Source organism: Elgaria multicarinata, chromosome 18 (genome assembly GCF_023053635.1).
Source record: "Elgaria multicarinata webbii isolate HBS135686 ecotype San Diego chromosome 18, rElgMul1.1.pri, whole genome shotgun sequence".
Lineage (NCBI taxonomy): Eukaryota > Metazoa > Chordata > Lepidosauria > Squamata > Anguidae > Elgaria > Elgaria multicarinata.
The window spans coordinates 5,248,103-5,270,797 of record NC_086188.1 but is presented as its reverse complement, the minus strand read 5'-3'; the positions used below and the strand labels follow the sequence as shown (position 1 = coordinate 5,270,797).

The 22,695-nt window shown below is 47.3% G+C and overlaps 1 protein-coding gene across 6 annotated transcripts in view; it reads left to right on the top strand.

Annotated features, from left to right (window-relative positions):
• Positions 1 to 22,695, top strand: part of NCOR2 (nuclear receptor corepressor 2) — a 298,769-nt gene that overhangs the window by 103,440 nt on the left and 172,634 nt on the right. For all 6 annotated transcript variants that reach the window (XM_063143816.1, XM_063143815.1, XM_063143819.1 and 3 more), the window contains exons 5-6: positions 7,092 to 7,271; positions 11,755 to 11,868. In XM_063143816.1, coding sequence (XP_062999886.1) covers positions 7,092 to 7,271; positions 11,755 to 11,868 — 294 coding nt within the window. The remainder of the gene's footprint in view (positions 1 to 7,091; positions 7,272 to 11,754; positions 11,869 to 22,695) is intronic.

Here is a 22,695-nt window from a genome sequence, read left to right as displayed (position 1 = left end):
AGGTCTGCTGGGACATTTGTCATTTTTTTCTGGTTCCGTAGGTTGGCTTTTCATTTTTGTCATTCTGCTGGGGTTTCCTCTTTTCTTGCCCCCCTCCTTCCTCCTCCTCTCCCCACCCTCTCCAGCTTCTCATGTCTTTTTCTTCTTCCTGTCCGCTGCTTATTTACTTCTGCTTGACTCCTCTTGGTAGCGTGAGCGACTAGTGTCTACAAAGACTTATGTGATAATACATTTGTTTGTCCTGAAATTGGCATAAGTCTCTCTGCTTTTTGTTTGTTTCTTTTGCTACAAGAAGCATAACATGGCTGCTTAGGGTGACCCTATGGAAAGGAGGACTGGGCTCCTGTAATTTTAACAGTTGTATAGAAAAAGGAATTTCAGCAGGTGTCATTTGTATGTGTGCAGCCCCTGGTGAAATTCCTTCTTCATCACAACAGTTAAAGCTGCAGGAGCCCTACCCTCTTGACCAGATACAAAAGAGGCAGGGCTCCTGCAGCTTTAATTGTTGTGATGAAGAGGGAATTTCACCGGGGCTGCATGCATACAAATGACACCTGCTGAAATCCCTTTTTCTATACAACTGTTAAAGGCCCAGGAGCCCTGTCCTCTTTTCCATGTGGTCCTCCTATGGCTGCTCCGCTAGAAATGTTTAGCCTATTATCCAAACTGGTGAATCCTGCCATGTCGCTCCCTTTACAAGTCAGGATGGTAAACCAGGATTTGTTCTTGGCTTGTTAGGGTCCTATATGCCAAGCTACCCTGTTTGAATGACATGCTAAACAAACTTTTCTGGCAAGTTTAGCTGCTCCTGCAACCACTCTGGAAGGAGCCTAGTGGAAGTGAGCAAAGCTCATTCACAGTAGGTCAGGATTCCCCAGAAGGAGGCCATTGCTTATGTTGCAGTACATTGGTTGTCGTTTTTTAAGAAGCCCCAAGGCCTTTTTTTTTCAGTGAGGCAAAGCACCTGGTGCGTTGCTTCTTAATTTGTTTTTCACTTGTTCCTTATTTCTAGAGCTGTAATGGTTAGCTCATTCATCCATTAAAGACCCTTTTGATCCATAAAAACACTGCCCCTCCCTCTCCCAATTAATCAGGATGGCAGCTTTCCCCACACCTTATATTAATTGCTTTGAATACAAGCATTTGGGGCGGTGGGGGAGGAACTGGGCGGCAGGTGCAATTTATTTACTTCTTTATTTATAATACTTTTATTACACTTAATATTAAAAAAATCTCTAAGCAGGTTCACATATAAATATTAAAAATTCATTTAAATACACCATTAAAACCTACTTTAATTACAATAACAATACAGATAGATTTAAATACACTATTAAAACCCCTTTAGAACTACTAAATAATGTGGCCTCCGCAGGGAAATCCTACTCGGTTTTGGCTCAACAGAGTTCTGGGGTGTGTACGAGGCATTTTGTGTCTGTGTGGAGAGTTGGAGGCTGTTCCCTGAGCTCTGGGAATGTTTCTGCGCATTTGGGGGTGGGTGGGGCGAATGTTCTCCAATTTGTGCAAATTCGGCTGTACTTTGTGCAGATTACGGCCGAATTTACACAAATTGCAGAACCTAGCCCACCTCACAAAAGATGTGCAGAATTCCCAGAAAATCTGCAAACTGTGTGCACCAGTTGCTGGGGAACATGGGTGGGAAGGTGCTGTTGCACCATGCCCTGCCTTGTTGGTCCCTGGCCGATGGCTGGTTGGCCACTGTGTGAACAGAGTGCTGGACTAGATGGACCCTTGGTCTGATCCAGCAGGGCTCTTCTTACATTCTTATGGTCTTACTTGCTGTGGATCAAATCGGGCACCATGCAGGAACCAAAACGAAGTCCAGGGGACTGAGCCTAGGAAAACCCATCAAATTTCACCCCCCAAACAGATTTCTCTGACGTCCCTATCATCCATTCCTTCCTTAAAGCTGACATTTGCATCTAATTCATGTGGCTTCTTGTCCTGTTTCTGTTCTTTCCTTCCTGTCCCTATTCCCGCAGTTCTATTTTGTAGCAGCGGCACCTCTCCCGCAGGCATGCCTGCATGGTGTGAAAAGCACGGGTGGAATTTGGCCCTAGTGAATTCATGTCTCATCTCTTCATGAGAGTATGTGAGGCTTGGCAGCAAATCCCCCCCCCCCCCCCCCGGCAATCTCGCTTCGGAGAGAGACGTGCCAGCCGCAGAGGTGCGAGGAGAGGAAGCTAAACCTGCAAAAGCTGAAGCCTGTGAATCCAGACGCCGCCTTGCCTCCTTTTGGGTGCTAAAAATAGCAGGCCTAGTCTGGTCTTGGAGCTGTTCATAGAATCATAGAATCGCAGAGTTGGAAGGGGCCTATAAGGCCATCGAGTCCAACCCCCTGCTCAATGCAGGAATCCACCCTAAAGCATCCCTGACGGATAGTTGTCCAGCTGCCTCTTGAAGGCCTCTAGTGTGGGAGAGCCCACAACCTCCCTAGGCAACTGGTTCCATTGTCGTACTGCTCTAACAGTCAGGAAGTTTTTCCTGATGTCCAACTGGAATCTGGCTTCCTTTAACTTGAGCCCGTTATTCCGTGTCTTGCACTATGGGAGGATCGAGAAGAGATCCTGGCCCTCCTCTGTGTGACCACCTTTTAAGTATTTGAAGAGTGCTCTCATGTATCCCCTCAGCCTTATCTTCTCCAGGCTAAACATGCCCAGTTGTTTCAGTCTCTCTTCATAGGGCTTTGTTTCCAGACTTTGTTTCACAGGGCCCGCTGGCTCTCTCAACACACCGTAGAGGCACGGTTGAGGAGGTTTAGGGCTTTTTTTCTGTGGGAAACGGCTTGCCCATCCACTCAAGCATTTGGCATTGTGGAGGAAAATGTGAGAGGCTGTAGCAAAGGAGGGATGGTGCAGAGACTCCTAGTTGGACTGACAGTGGCAAATTGCAAGTTCAGATGACCAATTTTTATCAGGCCCGTGTCAGGGTTAAAAATTATCCAGTGGCAGCACTGGATAATTCCCACTTCATCCCTCCCCCGTGGCTATGTGCATTTTTTAAAAACACACACACGTGTATTAATTGCAAAGACACATTAAACATCTTGTCCACTTTGTCAATATGCACAGCTCTTGTGCGAGTCCACCATCTTTTTCTGCAGGGGAGAGGGATTCTTGTTTGAATGTCCCCTCATTGGGCTGCGGGTGCTTTCCCAGAGAGTCCTTTCCCAGAGAAAACTAGGTCTTTGGTGGAATAGCTAGCCTGGAATCCTCCTCCCTGACTTGTTAGTAGGTGTGTGAAGGACAGATTCTTGAAATTTCCACCTCTTCCACTGGTGCTCTAAAGAGTTGTGAGATGAAAATGCAGAGTCGGGGTGGACCAAGGCAGGTTCAGGATGGGCCTGAAGGGCTTCTTTAGGGGGGCCATTCAAGGCATCCTTCTGGTGGGTCTCCTCCCCATTTCATCCATGGGAGAAAGGAGTGAGCTGTGGAATGCTAACTCTCCTCCTCTTCTTCAGAAAAGATCTTTCCTGGGCCCGGGTCGGCCAGAGACTTGATACCTGGCTATTGTTGGAAGCGGAGTGCCGAACTAGGCAGCCTCTTGGGGTGATCCAGTGGCGCTTTCCTGGAAGCTTCAAGTCAGACAAGTGGAAGTACTCCTTCCCAAGGCACATGATTAAACTATGAAATTCACTTCCACAAGATGTAGCGATGGCCACCGATACGGATGGCTTTAAAAGGGGTTGGACAAATTCATGGAGGAGAAGTCTGCCAATAGCTAGTAGTCCTGATAGCTATATGGTACCTCCAGTATCAGAGGCAGTAAGCCTATATACACCAGTTGCTGGGGAACATGGGTGGGAGGGAGCTGTAGCACTCATGTCCTGCTTCTTGTGGGTTTCCCCGTGGTTGGACACTTTGTGAACAGAATGCTGGACTAGATGGACCCTTGGGCTGATCCAGCATCAGGGCTCTCCCTACGTTCTTACGACTTGCCCCAAAGACTGGCTGCTGTTTGGTCTGTTCCAGCTGGCAGCAGTCTCTCTGAGCCTTTCTGCCTGAGGGGGCAGCAACTGGAGATGTTCGGGATTGTATCTACCCGATGACGGAGGGGGGACGACGACACACACAATGACTTCATTCCTCTGAACAATGTTTTGGCAGCCGTATATGCCCTTTCCCCCACGATTTCATGTTTATTCCCCGTTTTAGGATTACTGGGTATAATTACGTGATTTGTAAAGAAGCAAGGTGGGGGCGGGCAGGGAAGCCGGATTTTCATAAAACCGCCCTGAGCGGTGAACAGCTGTTGCAGAGAACAATTAACGGGAGAGTGTGGAAAGGGAGTTGCTATCTAGGGAGGGAAACAGTCCCCCCTTGTGTGTGTGTGTGTGTGTGTGTGTGTGTGTGTGTGTGTCCGTCCTTCTTTCGAAACACACATTGCTTTGCCGGGGTGGAGCTGTAGCTCAGGGGAGGGCCGTGTGGTTGAATTTTTCCAGATTGCCTTTGACACAGCCCCCTTACTCCCTGTATCCCACTGTAACTAACTAAGCCTAAGTATCTGTAATTGCAATAATCATCTCCCTCCTTGTGTTTACTCCTGCCTCCGCTTCTCTCCCCTGCCTCTGTTTATTTGCGCGTGACAGTTTCTAGCTTGGCCTTCTCCAACCTGGTGGCCGCCAGCTGTGTCTTACGGCCGCGAAGAGGTTGGGCAGTGTTGGCTGGCAGTGTTGGGAGTTCACGTCCTAACACATCTGGTCAGCGCAAGGTTAGAGAAAGCTCGTTAGGATTCTAAACCCGTGCCTTCTCGTACTTTGTAAAGCGCCATAGATATGCAACAACAATAATGCAAAAGTCACATATAGCATGTAATTGGAAGTCTCCAAAGCAGCCAACTGAAGAACAGAGGATTGATAAAATTTGGGGACTGTGACTATGTATAAACCTAATGAGCAAGTGCAGCGAATAAGAAATCCTAACTTTAATGAAGATATTATGCACCATAGTTTCCATTTATCTCCTGTGTTGTAGTCCTTCAAAGTTTTGACCTATATTTTTTCTGACTAATACACACAGAATAACACACACTTGCACATGCTCCTTTTATACGCTGTATAAATTGTATATTAATTCTTTCATTAGATATTGAGCATGTAGGCCATTTACTGTAGATGTTCCATAAGCATATCGGTAGTTAGACTAAGGCCATAGTTAGATGGGGCGAAATCCCGGGATGATCCCCGGGATTGCCCCTGTGCATTCAGATGACGCACAGGGGATCCCGGAATCAAGGAGGATCTCACCCTCCCCTTTAGGCTCGGTTTTTCCGCGGTCTCGGGCTGTGGAACGTGTAGCCGGGCACTGTGGTTTGTCCCATCTCCTCGCGATTCTTTGCGAGGAGCCGGGACCCGGACACAGGGCGCAGCGCTCCTCAGGAGCACTTTGCCCATCAGGGCTGGGGTGGGGGGAGCGGGGGAAGTAATTATTTTTTAAAAAATAACTTACCTATTGCGCATGAGCATTCGTGCGCAGTTGGCCCTTTAACTGTAAAAAAAATTGGCAGGTGCAACGCCTCTCCGTCTGACGTTGTCGCTCACTGCGTGTAAACAGAGGGGGGATCTTGAGATAAAACCATCGCGAGATCTTCACCCCTCCATCACGGACTAAGAAGTAGGTCTAGCTAGCTAAGGCTTAAGAATGATAATTAGCGAATTCCTTTGCTTCTTTATTAATCTTTTATTTAGTAGTATTAGGTATGGTCATCTTTTTGTTGCCTTTATTTTGAAATACAATAACAACAACATGGTTGCTCACATGCTTTGCGAGCATAAGTTCTCGGGTTCATTCATACTTTATTTCAAGCTGTTAAGGGGTGGGGATAAAAAGAGTGGAGATTAGAGAACCCAAAGCATTAACACAGGTACACGCCAGCAAGTAAGCTAGCACAAGACTTTGTGGTCCAGCCGCTTCCGTGGACTTTGTTCTTGCTACCGCTATTGCCGTGATCCGCTTCACCTGCCTGCCGGTGGAGAGTTGGGCCTCAGAGGTTTCTGAGATTGCACGGCAAATCTCCGTATCTTTAAGAGTGTTCTTTCTCTTTCCTGTTGCCTCCGGGCCAACAGCTTTCCACTCTGGCTTTGAAAACTGAGTGTAAAATACAAGGCCTCGTCCACAGGGAGAACGGAACTAGGGCTGAGAAACAATTTGACAAGGCCGAATAGGTGTGCAAGAGTATGCGTTTGTGTCGCAGGTAGCAGGCCTGCGGAGGTGATGGAATTAACCCACCTGCTGGTGGGCTTAAGGCAGGCCACAGAGCCTGGCAGCTGTCCAGAGACAGCGAGTTACCCGGAAAAAAGGGCGACTCCTGGACGGCTGGGGGGGGGGGATGTCAGTTGGCACCCTCGAACAATGGCCGCCTTGTCTCTGGGTGGGGAGGCAGCTGGTAATTAAGGTAGCAAAGTTGGATGTGGGCCTCTTTGTGTAGAGCAGCTGCTTGGGTGACGGCCATGTGGTTTTTCGGTGGTGTAAAGTTATAAACGGAGAAGTCTGTCCTCCGAAGGAAGAGCAGGGAAAGGCCCCCTATGACTGAAAGGTTCGCGAAAGGGATTACTGGCTACTACCAAATAAATGTGTGTGGAATGTTGAAGGCCAGGGAGGGAACGCCACGCTGTGTTTGCAAAACCAAAGCGCACAGCTGCAGTGTTCGAGCGGCGAATTATGGACTTCCCACGGAACTTTATGAGCAGCTTCCCCCAAACTACGGCCCTCCACATGGGAGGGCCGTAGCTCAGGAGTAGAGCAAATGCTTTCCATGCAGGTGGTCCCAGGTTCCATCCTTGAAAACCTGGAGAGCCGCTGCCAGTCTGTGTGGACAATACCGGGCTGATGCACCAAGAGTCTGACTCTGTAAATGGCAGCTTCTTATGTTCGAGATGTTTTGGACTTCAGATCCCGTCAGCCCTGGCCACTTGGGCCCGTGGCCAGGAATGCTGGGAGTTGTAGTCTGAAAAAGTCTGGAGGGCCACAGGTATGGGGAAGGTTCTCCTTGAGGGTTCCCCACTGAGCTCTGTAATGGCCAGACAAGGTTCTCTTCATAATTACTCTTTTGTCCCCCTTTCAACATTGCAGGATCGAGGCATAACCGGAAAACTGGAACCAGTTTCTCCAGTCAGCCCTGTCCATCCTGACTCTGAACTGGATCTGTTACCATCCAGGCTGTCCAAGGAGGAGCTGATCCAGAACATGGACCGGGTCGATCGCGAAATCACCATGGTGGAACAGCAGATCGTCAAACTGAGAAAGAAACAGGTAACTCCCCCCCCCCTGCCCAAAGCAGTGCTGTGTCTGAAATTGCCTCCTGCAACCTTGTCTCTGCCATTGAGGTTATCGCTGGCATTTCAAGCTGATTTCGTCCAAAATGTAACCAGCCACAGATGTGAACCAGTTTTCTGCTTTTGAACAGGACTGAGCCAAAATAGATCATCCTACTTTTCAGCTCTGTTCACAAACAACAACTCGGGAACGTCCTGCAAACAGGGCCAAAGTTTTCACCTTCGTTACCAGTACAGTGTGATGGGTGGTGGGCAGCTACTATGCAGTGCCAACCGCAATAGCAGCTACAGTCCCTTTCTTAGCCTGCTTTACATGCATTCTGTTCAGGGCAAACATGTCCCTATTCCTTCCCCACCCATCTAGAGTAAGTCCAATGTGATACAGGCATCGTCGCCCTCACTCCGAATTGGTTTTGTTTGGCCAGTGCTAGTTCTAATTGGATATTTGGCAATGAGATATTGTCCTATTCACAATTTATTTATTTTATTTATTTATTTAAAATATGTGCATCCCGCCCTGTATCACTAGTGTCTTAGGAACAGCGTACAGATAAAATCATACAATATACATCAATAAATATACACAGCTAAAAACAAATTAAACCAGAAATCGTTAAAACCAGTATTATTTATTTATTTATTACATTTCTATACCACCCAATAGCCGAAGCTCTCTGGGCGGTATATAATTTAAAAGCAGTAAAAACAATTAAAACAGTTAAAACAATGTGCAAACTTGGTGAATTTAACCATTAAAGGCTTTGTTAAAAAGCCATGTTTTTACTTGGCACCGGAATAAAATCAATGTTGGCGCCAATCGGGCCTCCAAGGGGAGGGCATTCCACAGTCGGGGTGCCACCACAGAGAAAGCCCTGTCCCTTGTCCCATCATAGCGTATATGTTGGGTTGGTGGGATGTGGAGAAGGGCTCCTCCAACAGATCTCAAGTCTCGGGCAGGCATATATAAGGAGAGGTCCTCCCTCAAGTATCGAGGTGTTCCCTGATTGGCTGGAATCATTATGGGGGGAAAGCAGAACACACAAAAATTAGACCCAAAGCAACTTCCCAAGAGGGCCACTGAGCAACAGCTAGTAAATGTAAAAAGATTGTTGTGGGGTGGGCAGGCGTCCGAATGCTCTCTCTTTGCACTCAGACTGTTTGCCCTAGAACAATTGGCACAGCCCTGATTTTCAAGGTAGCTGCACACCCTAAATGCATATTAATTTTTAGGTAGCAGGTGCTTTGTCGTAAGGATAAGGCAGGCTGTATTCTCTCTGCATGCGGTAGAATCTTCCTCTACTCCCAAGCAGAACAAGATTAATTAATCCCAGACACCTGCTTTCTGTTGCTGTCTGTCACAGCGGCATCAGAAGGGCTTAAGGGGGTGAAAAGAGGAGAGATTTGAGAAGCAGCTGCTCTGCCAGGCCCAGTAGAGTGGCTGCAACATCTGGAACTGCATCTGGGGGGAGATGGCAGTGGGAATGTGAGGAGAGATAGGTCATATCCCTTATTTTATTCTATGAAGCCAGGTTGAATCTTTACTCCCCTGTGGACCAATAAAGAGCAGCAAACCTTTTGACATCTTTTCATTTATTGCCATCATTTCAAAAGAGTGTTTGGGGACAACAATGCTTAGATATCAGTAGTAACCATTAGAGATATGAAGGCTTGTGGGGGGGGGGGGGAATGGAAGAAAATGCAGAAAGGTTTTGGGGAAAACACACACACCCCAATTTCCCCCAAATTCCTGGAAAAACATGGTAAATTTTCCAGTCTTTCTCCCACCCATTTTTTCCACCCATGCCTTCACGTCTCTAATAACCATGCATTCATGTGCAGTGTATTGTCCAAGCGTATATTGAGTGAGATTGGAAGTCCCTTGTTTAAACCTAGTTTGATAGCACTCTTCAAATACTTGAAAGGTTGTCACACAGAGGAGGGCCAGGATCTTTTCTCGATCTTCCCAGAGTGCAGGACACGGAATAATGGGCTCAAGTTACAGGAAGCCAGATTCTTGCTGGACATCAGGAAAAACTTCCTGACTGTTAGAGCAGTACTTCAATGGAACCAATTACCTAAGGAGGTTGTGGGCTCTCCCACCCTAGAGACCTTCAAGAGGCAGCTGGACAGCCATCTGTCAGGGATGCTTTAGGGTGGATTCCTGCACTGAGCAGGGGGTTGGACTCGATGGCCTTATAGGCCCCTTCCAACTCTATTATTCTATGATTCTATAGTTCAAAGGTGATTGGTGGTGAACGTGGATGGATGCTTCACTGCCTGGAGTTCTTACGGAACTTTATATCTTTAAACTGGAATTGGACAGCGCAGCCCTTCAAATATAGGACACCTTGAAATAAAGGATGGTCCTCTGTAGAAGAGGACATGTGGACACCGTAATTCAGCTGCTAATCCAGTTGGTTTTTGTACACAGAATGGGAGGGGGCACCATTTTGTTCTTTGCCTCAGGTAGCAAAATGTCTTGGGCCGACCCTGGTGCTTGGCATTGCCAGACCCTGTGATTGGGAGGTAGTACAAAGCTTTTCCATTGGGCAGGCCAGGTATAAATGCATCTTGGCTTTCTGCCCATGCCTGGTTAACAGAGCAGTACTTTCCGCCTCCTACGCCAACTTCCAGCTCAAGTCATTATCCTCAGAGGCTTTGATCCAGAGACCCTCAAGACCTACATTTGGGTACAGCTGCCCGCAATCCCAGCCCGCTACTGGGAGTACCATACTTCCGAACACCCTTTTTCGAGCGTAGGGTGGAAGTAAGCTATAACTTCTCCCAAGTCTTGGGATCCGTGATACCTTCGGCCGCAACTGAGAAGAGGATTGCCCCAAGCTTCCTCTTAGAAACTTCACTGGCTGGACGTTTTCCAGCCCTGATGGGGAATCTGGGGTCGCGCTGTCGCCTCTTCCTGAGTAGTCACAGCAGGGGGTTTCCGTGTTGTAGGCAGGAAGAGGCGGCACGCGATGGTTGGATGGCGAGTGGGAAGAGCAATTGGTAAACTGTCAAGACTCATTCTGATTATAAAGGTCACAAACTTGGCCTCTTCCCTTTTATTTCCCAATTTCTTTTTGGTTTTGTTTCCTGCAGCCCTTCCTAATAAAATCTGTTGTTGTCTGACAACATTGACCTCTTTTGATTTTCGTGTTCTGTTTGTCTTTTGCATTTCCCGCAAATCCCAACAAAGTCTGTGAGCTTGGCCGGATCGGCGGTGGTCAGGCTTTGATGGTTTTTAGGAGGGGGCTGTCGAGGCCTTTCTGCTGCTGGCGGGCCGCTTCTTGGGGAAGGGCACACAGAAGTTTGGGGTGGGATAAAACACGTCTGGTGCTGTCATTGGGAGCACTTTTGATGATGATGATGATGATGATGATGATGATGCAGTAGCAGCAAAGTATTTACACGGAAATCCTTTCCAGGCAAGCTCTTGGGCTCCCATGTGGCTGAAAACCCACTGGTACAGTAACCCGATTTGTCCACGTCACCAATTCCAACCCTTGGACTGCTCCCACAGAAGCTGGAACTGGGTGGTTATGATAGGAGTGTGGGAGCCTCTTTGACCCTGAGGGCCGAATTCCATTTTGGAGAAGCTGTCGGTGTGCAGAGCCAAAGGCAAAGGGTTGGGCCCAAAATACAAAGAATGCCGGAATATTTTAACTTAAAGCTCTCACTGCTAATAACTCAGTCTTAGGAGAGGCGTTTCAACTTTTCGAAATGAGGAAGAAACTCAGCAAAAGGCAGGAAATCATCACACCATTGGTGGTTGGGGAAAAGGGGGCATAGTCAGGGGAACCCTGGAGGCCTGGATGTGGCCCCCAGGAAAGCCGGATGTGGCCTGCAGACCTGGAGTAGGAATTCACGTGTGCCGCGTGTGTAAACCAACGCAGCTGATTGCATCCAGTTCTGGGCTCCACAATTCAAGAAGGACGCAGACAAGCTGGAGCGTGTTCAGAGGAGGGAAACCAGGATGATCAGGGGTCTGGAAACAAAGCCCTATGAGGAGAGACTGAAAGGACTGGGCATGTTTAGCCTGGAGAAGAGAAGATTGAGGGGGAGATGTGATATCACTCTTCCAATACTTGAAAGGTTGTCACACAGAGGAGGGCCAGGATCTCTTCTCGATCCTCCCAGAGTGCAGGACACGGAATAACGGGCTCAAGTTAAAGGAAGCCAGATTCCAGCTGGACATCAGGAAAAACTTCCTGACTGTTAGAGCAGTACGACAATGGAATCAGTTACGTAGGGAGGTTGTGGGCTCTCCCACACTAGAGGCCTTCAAGAGGCAGCTGGATGTCAGGGATGCTTTAGGGTGGATTCCTGCATTGAGCAGGGGGTTGGACTCGATGGCCTTGTAGGCCCCTTCCAACTCTGCTATTCTATGATGACGATTTTAGGCCGAGTCCAGTTGTGAGTCTTCCAAACTTGCTCACTCCCCTTCTCTTCTCGACTTCCCACAGCAACAGCTGGAGGAGGAAGCAGCCAAGCCGCTAGAGCCTGAGAAGCCCATCTCGCCTCCGCCGATTGAGTCCAAGCATCGCAGTCTGGTCCAAATCATCTATGACGAGAATCGGGTGAGTCTTGGGATTATGGATGTTTGAAGGGTGGGGCTTCGCTGTGACATTCAGAACTGATGGCGTTATTCAGAGCCTGCCAGCGTCTGCATCTGAACAGCGCCATTTCTGTGCATGCGCTGAGTTGGTTTAACTGTTGAATGGTCCGGTGCATCCACCACTGCTTCCCTTTTTGTTGCCACAGCTTCGGCTCTGCGAGTCCGGGCACTCTGGAAACCTCTTCTTTCCCCCCTATGCCAAAGGTCGGCGAGTAAATATCGCGTGATATCGCACAGACAGGCCACGCGTAAACAGCCAGTTGGGAAAGGGGGCACATTACGTGGTGAGACACGACACTACCCAATTCTGAACTACAGTTCTAAACCTACACTTTGATACACGTGTGCAAAACTCATATACCTGAGACGAGCTCTCCTGCTAAAGGAGAACTGTTATCCAAGCTTACATGGACAAATTCATTATTTTCCGAGTCAAAGCCCGGCAACAGTTATTTATCCTCCCGGTTGGATTACTCTAATGCATTGAACCTGGGGCTACCTTTGAAGATGGTTCAGAAACTTCAGTTAGTTCCGAATAGAGCTGCTAGGTTACTTAGTGGGACCGGCCAATTCGACCACGTGATGCCAGTGCTTTGTCAGTTCATTTCTGAGCCCAGTTTTAAAGTGTTGATCTTCAAAACCCTAAATGGCTTGGGACCAGACCATCTAAAGTCACGTCTCCTCCCACATGTACCTGCTCGTACCCTTAGGTTATCTTTAGGGGGGCCTCTTCCAGCTGCCCTTCCCAAAGGTTGCTAGGCAGGAGGCTTACAAGAGAGAGAGAGGGCCTTCTCAGTGGTGGCACCCCACTTGAGGAATAAGCTCTCCAAAGAGGTTTGCTTGGCACCTATGTTGTTACCCTTTTGGCGCCAGGCAAAGACCTTTCTTTTCTCCCAGGCCTTTTAGAGACAAAGTTCTAGGTTAACATGGCTGTTCTGTTGATTCCTGTACTGTTTATCTTTATTACATTTTATTTTGTTCGTTTAAATACGTGTATGGCGTTTTATATTTTTAACTGTGTTTTAAAATGGCACTTTAGTTTTTGAGCGGGCTGTAATCTGCCCAGAGAACGTTAATTCTTGGGCGGATTAAAAACGTACTCAATAAATAAAGAACAGATTCATTTGGGGTAGGTTTGCCCATCACTATATATAAGTGGGTATAGGCATTAAAGTGATAGAGCGCCGTTTAGCGTGGCTTGTTTTAGGTCTCTCCTGCCCAGTATCCTAGCCTAGTCTCGCTCTCCGCACCCCACGCCAACCTGCGTAAAGTGGCTGCCACTTCTTTCAGCTTGGTGCCTGCAGCTTGCTGAAAGCGGGACTCACTTATGCTAGGATTTCCAGGGCGTTGCGGAGGGGAGCAGTATTTCCCTGGAGACTGGCTGTTTTTTTCATCCGTCCCCAGCGACTGCGGTGTTTCTCAGATGCGAGTAAGCCTTTGAGCAAATGCCTGTCAGCTTCCTTTTTGAGAGTTGACCTCATCATTTCCCTCCCTCCCTCCCTCTGTCTTTTCCTCTTCATCTCTCTCTCTCTCTCTCTTTCGCTAGAGAGGGAAGGTTCACGCGAGGACACCCACTGCAGCGTTTTCCCTTTTAGTGCTTCTGCTGTGTCAAGAAACGGCAAGGCTCTCTGTTGAAACGAGCAATTAAGGCGCAGCGTTCCAAGTTTCTGGATTCTTAAAGCCGCCCTCCCTCTCTGCTCCCAATTCTCTGGTGGGCGGTGGGGATGGGGGGAGTGGACGGCTGGTGGCGAAGGAGCTGCAAGCATCCCTTTTCATGCTGTCTGCCGGTTTTTGAAAAAAACTTAATGTGATGCGGTGCAGCCAGTGGAAGGAGGCAGCGATGTCTATTTGGCTCTTGGGACTGTGTCTGTAGAAATCAATAAGATTAAATTTTAATTCGCTTTCTGTCTCAGCGCTTGTATCTCCGAAAGGGCATAGCTGGCTGTCTATAAATATACACAGCATTATGCTGAAAAATTGAAACTTGACGCAATTTTTCCCCTCTCCAAGTCTTTTTTTTTTAATTAATAATTGCTGTGGTGTGTATTTTGAATTCATTTTACAGGTAAATCATGCACACACACACACACACACACACACACACACACACACACACACACTATTTTATAGAAATGTTCATAGAAGATGACTATTAACCAAGAAAGGAAACATCCAGGTTTGGAGGAAGTTTACCAGTTTCGAAGGCAGGAAATAGATGACCAGGAAGGGCTGTGGCTCATTTTTTGAGTACCGCCTTTGCATGCAGGTTGTATCCTCACATGTCAAAGTAGACATGGGGGGAAAACTTTGCCTGAAAGTCAGTGTAGCCACTTATAAGGGATGCCAACAGACACACAACTGCATAACAATTTTAACAATTAAATCAGACAATAATAGTAACAAGAGTCAAAATAATGACTTCTATTTGATATAATTATATCAATTTGAACAGTTCAATCATACAAAATTGTAGAGATGACAAAACATAAGGCAATAGGTTGCTTTTTTTTTGATATCTTAACAATAAACTTATAACAACAGACTGAATTATTATGAGTTATTAATTATTATAACAGGATTCCGGTTATATTTCCCGTTTCGTCATTATTTCAGACTTCCTCAGATGTACAGTCTTTCAAGTCTGTGGATATATAAACATTACTTAAGTAAATAAGCTTACTGGGCGACAAAATTAACTTTCAGAGAAAAACATGCAGAAAAAAACGTTCAGAAAAATGTTTTAAGTGGTTATTATCCACTGCAGCCTTCATGTGTTTTGGTTTAGCCAGTCAGTGTAGACCAGCCTTCCTCAGCCTTGAGATGTTTTGGACTACAACTCCCAGGATTCCTGACCATTGGCCATGCTGGCTGGGACTGATGCAAGTAGAAGTCCAAAACATCTGGAGGACACCAGGTTGGAGAAGCCTGGTGTAGACCAGGTGTGATCAGAAGGTAGATCTCCAGATGTTTTGGACTTCAGCTCCTGTAAGCCCCTGCCCAAATGTTTAGGAGTGCTAGGAGTCAAAATTCAAAACAACTGGAGATCTACCTTCTTTCCTCCTCTGGTGTAGACAATACTGAACTAGGTGGGCTACTGCTCTGATTTAGTGTAAGCCAACTTCCTATGCTCTTCCTAAGGGTTGTTGCCTTTGGCTTTCTGTTTGCGAGCTTCCCAGGGTCGCTTGACTAGCCAGGATTGGGAAACGGACGTAGATGAAGTTGTAGTCTTCTGCACCAAGCTGATCCTTTTTATTCATAATTATTTAATAGATTTATATGCTGTTTATCATATTAAAAAAAACCTCTAAGCAGTGAAATCCTTAAATGTTCTTATCACCCATGTTTTATTCTATCAGTATATGAGCATCATTTCCTCTGTCCAGGGTTATTAGTTGCTTGTAGGTTCTGAATCCGCTCTACCCACCCGCCCTTTTCTGTAGCTTTCATTAGAGGCTTACATTGGAAAACGCCGATAGTTGAAGTTCTAAAGCAGCAATGCAAAATCTCTGAGCTGGATCCACAGGGTTTCCGCAGTCGGCCCATGGAACCTCCTTGGATTGCTCTGGGGGGGGAGGTTTGGGAGACAGGATTTGGTTTTCAGATCCCACCCCCTGGGGGATTCCTGCCTGGAGGCATCACTGCTATTATCTCCAACACGCACCCTTGTTCTAATGCAGCCTTCCTCAACCTGGGGCGCTCCAGATGTGATGGACTACAACTCCCAGAATGCCCCGCTGGGGCATTCTGGGAGGTGCAGTCCAACACATCTGGAGCGCTCCAGGTTGAGGAAGGCTGTTCTAATGGATCAAACGAAGCAAGTTTGAACAAAGAAAAGCAAGAAAGAGGTCCAAACCCGAAAGCTTCAGTTATCAGGGATTATGGGAGTTGTAGTCCAGAACGGCTGAAGAGTGCTGGATTGCCTACCGCTATCGCTTGCTACATCTGAGAATCCTTTTAACTGGAGACACCGAGGATTGAACTTCTGCATGCAGAGCATGTGCCCGGCCGCTGAGCCAGGGCCCCTCGAAGCTGTCAGACAGGATTGAGGATAAGTAGGGAGATTTAAGGGGGAAGAAGCAGGTTGATGAGTGGAGCAAAGCTTATGAGCCACACAAGCCAGGCGGTAGCCTGTCTGTTGCCCAGGAAACGATCCTGGCTTCACCCAGAAGCATTTATGACCAGGCCAGGGGGGAATAAAGCCTTGCTGGGACCTGGGAGGACAATGCCGTCCCCTCTTCTTCCACGCTGTATCCTCAAGTGATACACCGCAAAGGGCACCAGTTTTGATGCATTTCAGCACTTTCATCTATCATGGCGTTTGGGGGAGTCCCTCCTCCCCTCTCACGGCTAACTTGAGGCTTGTTTATTTTTTTAAGAAGTGTGAGAACTATATAAACAAGAAAAATGGGTTGGTCTTGATGCAGCTCTTGCACCCAAGCCGGACTGGTACTTTTGCACTTTGCTTGTGCGCCACTACGGCCATTTTTAAATTGTGGATACTAACAAAACAGAACAACAAAATACATAGTGAAGAAGAAGAAAAAGAAACATGACATATATAGGAATATCATCATTTTTTCCCATCAGACATATAAAAGGGGGGGTATTATGCATAGGTTTCAAGAAAAGCAGACCATGTATCCATGTCTTTATCCACTCGCAAGTCACGCCTATATAACACCCATGCGCCGCTACAGCCGTGACCTCTTCCCCCCCCCCCCCGCCCCCCAGAAAGGCTGGTTGCATTTTATTTTGCCAGGCGTTTCATCTTTAGTTGTGTTTCTAAACCGGAGGGTTCTCCCTCTCTGAAAATACTAGAACCCGGGGTCATCCCATGAAACTGATTGGTGGGCGATCCAGGATAAATAAAAGGAAGGACTTCTTCACACAGCACATAGTTAAATTATGGAACTCATTACCACAGGATGTTGTGATGGCCACCAATCCGGATGGCTTTAAAAGGGGGTTGGATAAATTCCTGGAGGTGAAGGCTATCAATGGCTACTGGCCCTGATGGTTGTGTGCTATCTCCAGTGTTCGAGTCAATAAGCCTTGTGCACCAGTTGCTGGGGAACATGGGCAGGAGAGTGCTGTTGCACCATGTCCTGCTTGTTCATCCCTGGCCAATGGCTGGTTGGCCCCCATGCGAACAGAGTGCTGGACTAGATGGCCCCTTGGTCTGATCCAGCATCAGGGCTCTTCTTATGTTCTTAAACATACAATATGAGAGGAGGGACCATGGCTGATGGAAAAAACCCTGCCTAAAACCCTGGAGAGCGACTGCCCGGCAGTGTCAATACTGGCCTAGATGGAACCAAGGCTCTGACTCAGTCTAAGGCAGAGCTTCCCACATTTCCAGTGTTCCAGGTTCGCCTTCCTGTTTTCCATCTGGAGTGAGTGAGAGGAACCTGGACAGTGCAGACAAATGGTTTAGCCCAATTTAAGGGAATTTCAGTCCATTAATTGTATAAGTTTTACTCGATTATTTATTTGTATAGCTCCATCAGTGCTCTGGTGCTTTATGGAGTATGAAAAGACAGATCCCTGTATTTGAGGAGCTTACAATCTAAAATTTTGGACTAGGAAGACAGTGGTGATGGGAGTGGGAAGGCAAAGGCAGGGGTAAACGTGGGGAAAATATGCATTATTTCAGTTATGGTGTAGTTATTACTTTCCTCATTCCCGGGGAATGAAGGGAATTGCATCCCAACATATCTGGAGGGCGCTAGGTTGGGGAAGGTTGAGCCCCCGGTTTGGTTCCAGTATGTTGCTTGAGCTAGAGGGGTTTTGCCTGGGACCTCATGGAAAAGTTGTGCTTTGAGGTAGGATTTGAAGGAAGTTAAGAGTGATTGTTTTAATTTGTTATCCATTGAATCAGACTGAGAGCTGTTTTAAAGAACTGAACAATCATTTGAGATTTAAATTGATTGGTTCTAAGGGAGTCCCCATTAAGATCAAGTGGGGCTTTATCCTAGATAAGTGGGAATAGGATGGCAGCCTAAATCTGCATGAATTAACAAATAAAAACAGTTGTCACACAGAGGAGGGCCAGGATCACTTCTCGATCATCCAGAGTGCAGGACACGGAATAATAGGCTCAAGTGACAGGAGGTCAGATTCTGGCTGGACATCAGGAAAAACTTCTTGACCATTAGAGTGGTACGACAATGGAACCAATTCTCTAGGGAGGTCATGGACTCTCCCACACTGGAGGCCTTCAAGAGGCAGCTGGACAACCATCTGTCAGGGATGCTTCAGGGCGGATTCCTGCATTGAGCAGGGGGTTGGACTCGATGGCCTTATAGGCCCCTTCTAACTCTACTGTTCTATGATTCTAAGATTCTAGTTCTACAAGGGGAGAAGCATACTTTGTTTTTAGATGGTGCATGCATGTTGCACCATCACTGCAAAAGAGACAATCCCTCCCATGTAGGAGAGAAGTAGGGAGGGGAAACACCTTTTTAAAGACAGTACCATTTTCAGTCATTGAAAGTACTTCTATATAATATGAAATCAGGGCTCGTTCTTATTGATTGATTGGAAGCTGTTTTTATCCTGATCTTAGGCCAAAAAGGCTGACAGAGTGGCCTGCAAAATTCAGAAATAAGAGGGTCTCTGCCCCTACAGGCTTACACGCTAAAGCCATGAGGCGAAAGGAAATGGGATTGGGACGGAGAAGGAAAAAAACAAAGGCAGGCTCTAGCTTCTTAGTTACAAAGTTCACCAGGTCGTGGAGTTGATCTAAGCTTCTGCAGGGTTTCTGCTGCCTTCCCCTCTGAGAGCCTCATCAGTGGCAGTAGAATGCAGGAGGGAGGGGAACCCTCGGCTTAGTTGATCCAAAAGGGTTTTTTGGGGCGGGCGGGCTGCTATTTAATCAATTACCCAAATACAGTAAGTCGAAATTGTAAAACGTATTGACAATTGCCAGTAAAATCCCTTCCACGTAGAGAGACGGAGGTTGGTTGGTTTCCTCTCTTCAATTCCTGCTAGGTTTGTGATGTTGCGTTGCCAGAATATAGAGACTTCACTCTCGAAAACCCCGCTGGGAGGAAACTTTGATATGACTGCGAAAACACGCACTCGAGAGGAAGCGAAACCAGCCCTTCCATTGCACTTTGCACAGGAAGCCTTGGCGGTGATCTTCGGAGCCATCCCGGGTAGCCCATTTCCTCCTCAGTTAGTCATTTGCAGACCAGGCTGGTCATTCGCAGCCTGCTCTTTGAAGAAATCGGAACTGCAGGGCGGAACGCCCAGCCGTCTTCTTCCTCGCAGCTGCAGTTAAAATACTTTCTGTTTTTAAGATTTGCTAATACATGATATAGCTCAACTTTCCCCAACCTGGAGGCCCCCAGATGCCTTAGACTGCAACTCCCATCATCTCCCAGATGATGGAGGTTGCACTCCAACACACCTGGAGACCTCCAGGTTGGGATATAGAGTGAAGCACGTGATGGAACTCAGAGGTGTTACGTGTTGCCTCATTTCTAACACGCAAGTAGTGTTTTCTGGGTCTGCCCTAGCTGTAAATGTGTCTAAATTGTGGCAGGCAGAGGTGAATCCCAGAGATGTTCACAAGACACTGCTAGGAATCAAGTTCATTTCCTGGAGAACCTCATTTTTTGCAGTGATCTGAGTTTATCAGGGGGGCCTTTGTCATGTTCTCTGGGCCCTGTGTCTGCTTGGGCTGTCTAGTTCTTACCAGAATGAGTGTATCATGTCTTTGTATTTATTATACGCAGATGCTGCATTTCCTCTAAAGCAGAGGTGCAAAAACCCCAGACCAAGGGCTGAATCAAGCCCACCAAGGTTCCCAATCTGTTCCAGCAATCCTCCTGGAGGAATCACCACCATTCTCTCAAAATCTGAGATCCATTTCATCCTCACAACGACCTTGTGAGGTAGCTTAGGCTGAGAGAATGTGTTAACCGCCCAGAGAGCTTCAGCTATGGGGCGGTATATAAATGTAATAAAAAAATAAAAAAATAAATAAATAAATAAATAAATAAATAAATAAATTGGCCCACCGCCAGCTTTTCGTGGTTGAGTGGGTATTTGAACCTGGGTCTCCCTATGTCAAATATAGGCAAACTCGTGCTCTCCAGATGTTCTGGACTACAACTCCCATCAGCCCCAGCCAGCATGGCCAGTGGTCAGAGATGGTTGGAATTGTAGTCCAAAACACCTGGAGGACACCAGGTTGTCTATCCCTGCTCCATCTCTCTAACCACAGCACACTGGCAAGGTAATTGCCTCTCCATCCTTAGAAGCATCTCTTATTTTCCAGAGGTGTGTGGAACTACCCTTTCTCAACTATTTGCTTATGGCTCTCCATTTGGCTACATAGGGGCAGGTGTGTATTACACGGAAGAGATGCCCCCTTGAAACAGACGTAGTTTATTTACAGTCTTTCATACCACTAACCACGTAAGCTCAAAGACGCTTATGTCTGCTGCTGTCTGGTCCAGGCCCGGGGTATGGGTGGTTGTACCCACACCTAGATCTTGAGGGGGAGTCAAGCAGCTCTTTATTAACCTTATCCCGGAGAGCCAGAAGAAGTAGCCGGCCCTCCTACTTGGATTCACGGTTGCGACAAGGCTTGCAAATGTGGAGGGTGGTTCCTCAGAGAGGAGCTATGATTCCAGCAAAACGCTCTCTTTGTTTGTTTGTGTTTCTGGCCTCTCTTAAAAGGTTTGCTTGTCTCCATCCATGCGAGAAAGCCGGATCCTGAATGGAAACGCTTATGTTATGTTCCGAGGCCCGGCAGAGCCCGGCTGAGAGATGCTATAAATAAAATCCGGAGCACGGTTCAGCGGCCGCTTCTTTGGAATGGTGGCTGGAGGAATTCCAGGAAAAACACCTCCCTCTTTTTCTCAAAATAACTCCTGTTTCCTCATCTCTTCCCTCCTGGCTTGCAAACGGCAAGCCCTCTTTGACAATCCCCGAAGAAGCGCGTGAGTGGTTCTCAGTGCTGCCCTATACGTGTTTACTCAGAGGTCCGTGCCGCTGTGTTGAGTGGGTTTAGGGTTGCCGCCTTAAGAGACTGGGATTGTTTCGCAGCCCTGGTAGGAAACATGCGTCCTTTGTAAGATGTTCATGGATTTTGTCGGTAAGCCCACCCCCAATTTATTCTACTGTTTGGCCCAGTAACCCTACAAGGCAGTTTACGGGTCTTGGGGAAAAAACCATTAAGACAATGAAATAAAACAATACAGTGTGTCAAACGAGCGAAATAAAACAGTCAGGATGGAGCCAACACTTCCTCAAGCAACAATTGGAGAGTTGCCCTAACTAGCTAGCTAGCTAGCTAAAAAGAAATATTTATTTCCAGAGGGTAGCCGTTTTAGTCCTATTTCCTGCAAGAATAATGAAGAGCCTTGTGGCACCTTCAGAACCAACATGTTTATTCTGCCTCCGACTTTTGTGCACTATATAGCCCATTTCGTTGTTTGTTTGTTTGATATAATGACAAGAAGCTGCTTCCCAAAAGATCCTGTCCTGGGTCACCACCCATTGTAGCTTACACAAGGCCTGCCCTACCATTAGGCCAAGTGAAGTAGCCACATCAGGTGGCAGATGCTGGGGGTGGAGAACAGCATCAAGGTGTTGAAGGCAGAACCTTCCCTGCACCCCTTAAGCTGCCCTCGGGTGCGGTGGAGGAGATGAGATGGCGGATGACCCTGGAGCAGGGACCCCAAAGAAGTTCTTAAAATATGGGTTAGGTTAATCTGGGAGAAGGTGTTCCTTCAGGTATCCCACCCATCTAGGGCAGGGGTGCACAGCCTTTTCAACCCCAAGGGCTGCATCAGGGATCGGCTGGGATGTCAGGGGCCACATTAATGCGGTTGCAGGCACACACCTCCGAGCAGCGCTTCTAAGGATGCTCCAGGAACACTCTAGGGATGAGGTTTCTATGGCAGGAACCGTAGAGTCTGTTCCTAGAGCGTTTTCCCCTCCCCCCATTTTTTTAACAGCAGCAGATGCTGGGATTCTGGGGGCTCTCCAGGCATGGCTTGGGGCCTGCCTATGGCTTTAAAATTAAAATTTGGGCACCGCAGGGAGTTGCTCAGTTTGCCTCTAAGGTTGGTCCAGCCCAGTCCAGAGGTAGATTAGCGGGATCTTCCAAGCAGATTTGACCCTACATGGCACAGGTAAAAGAATAAAAGGCAATGCAATACGTTGCATGCTGTCCTGATTCTCAGGGGCTCTGTGTTCCAAAAAACTTCCCCAGGGGTTAATTTGACTAGCTTCTTAAATAATTAAAGCGTTTTTAGAGCACTTCCTTAAAAGCGCATTCCTTCTTGGGGATGTGGGAAGGTGGAGCCTCTTGGGATAGAAAAAGAGGCGCAAGCAGAGACTACAGAGTTCCACAGATTCCAGCACATTAGGGCACTTTCTCCATTTCTTTTATTTCACTTCTGTACCACGTCGTTTTTCCAAGCACTCTCACTGGCCACAAACGAAGGGGGGTGGGATTCCTTTGGTCGCAAAATGCTTTTCAGATAGTTGTTGGCCACTTTCAGCAATGAACTTACAGCTTTTGAGTAATACCTTCCAGCTTGAGGGCTCATTTCTTTCTCACACTCCCCACCCTAATATTGCATTGATTGATGGAGGCAGCATCAGGCATCCCAGTTCTCTGGATTGCTGGTTGTGTCACTTTTAAAATGATGTGTGTGTGTGTGTGTGTGTGTGTGTGTGTGTGCGTGCGCAGGAAGAATCCTTTCCAAAGGATTTGATTGGTGAAGATGTGTCTGCTGCAACCATCTCCAAGCTGATGCCCTCCAGTTGT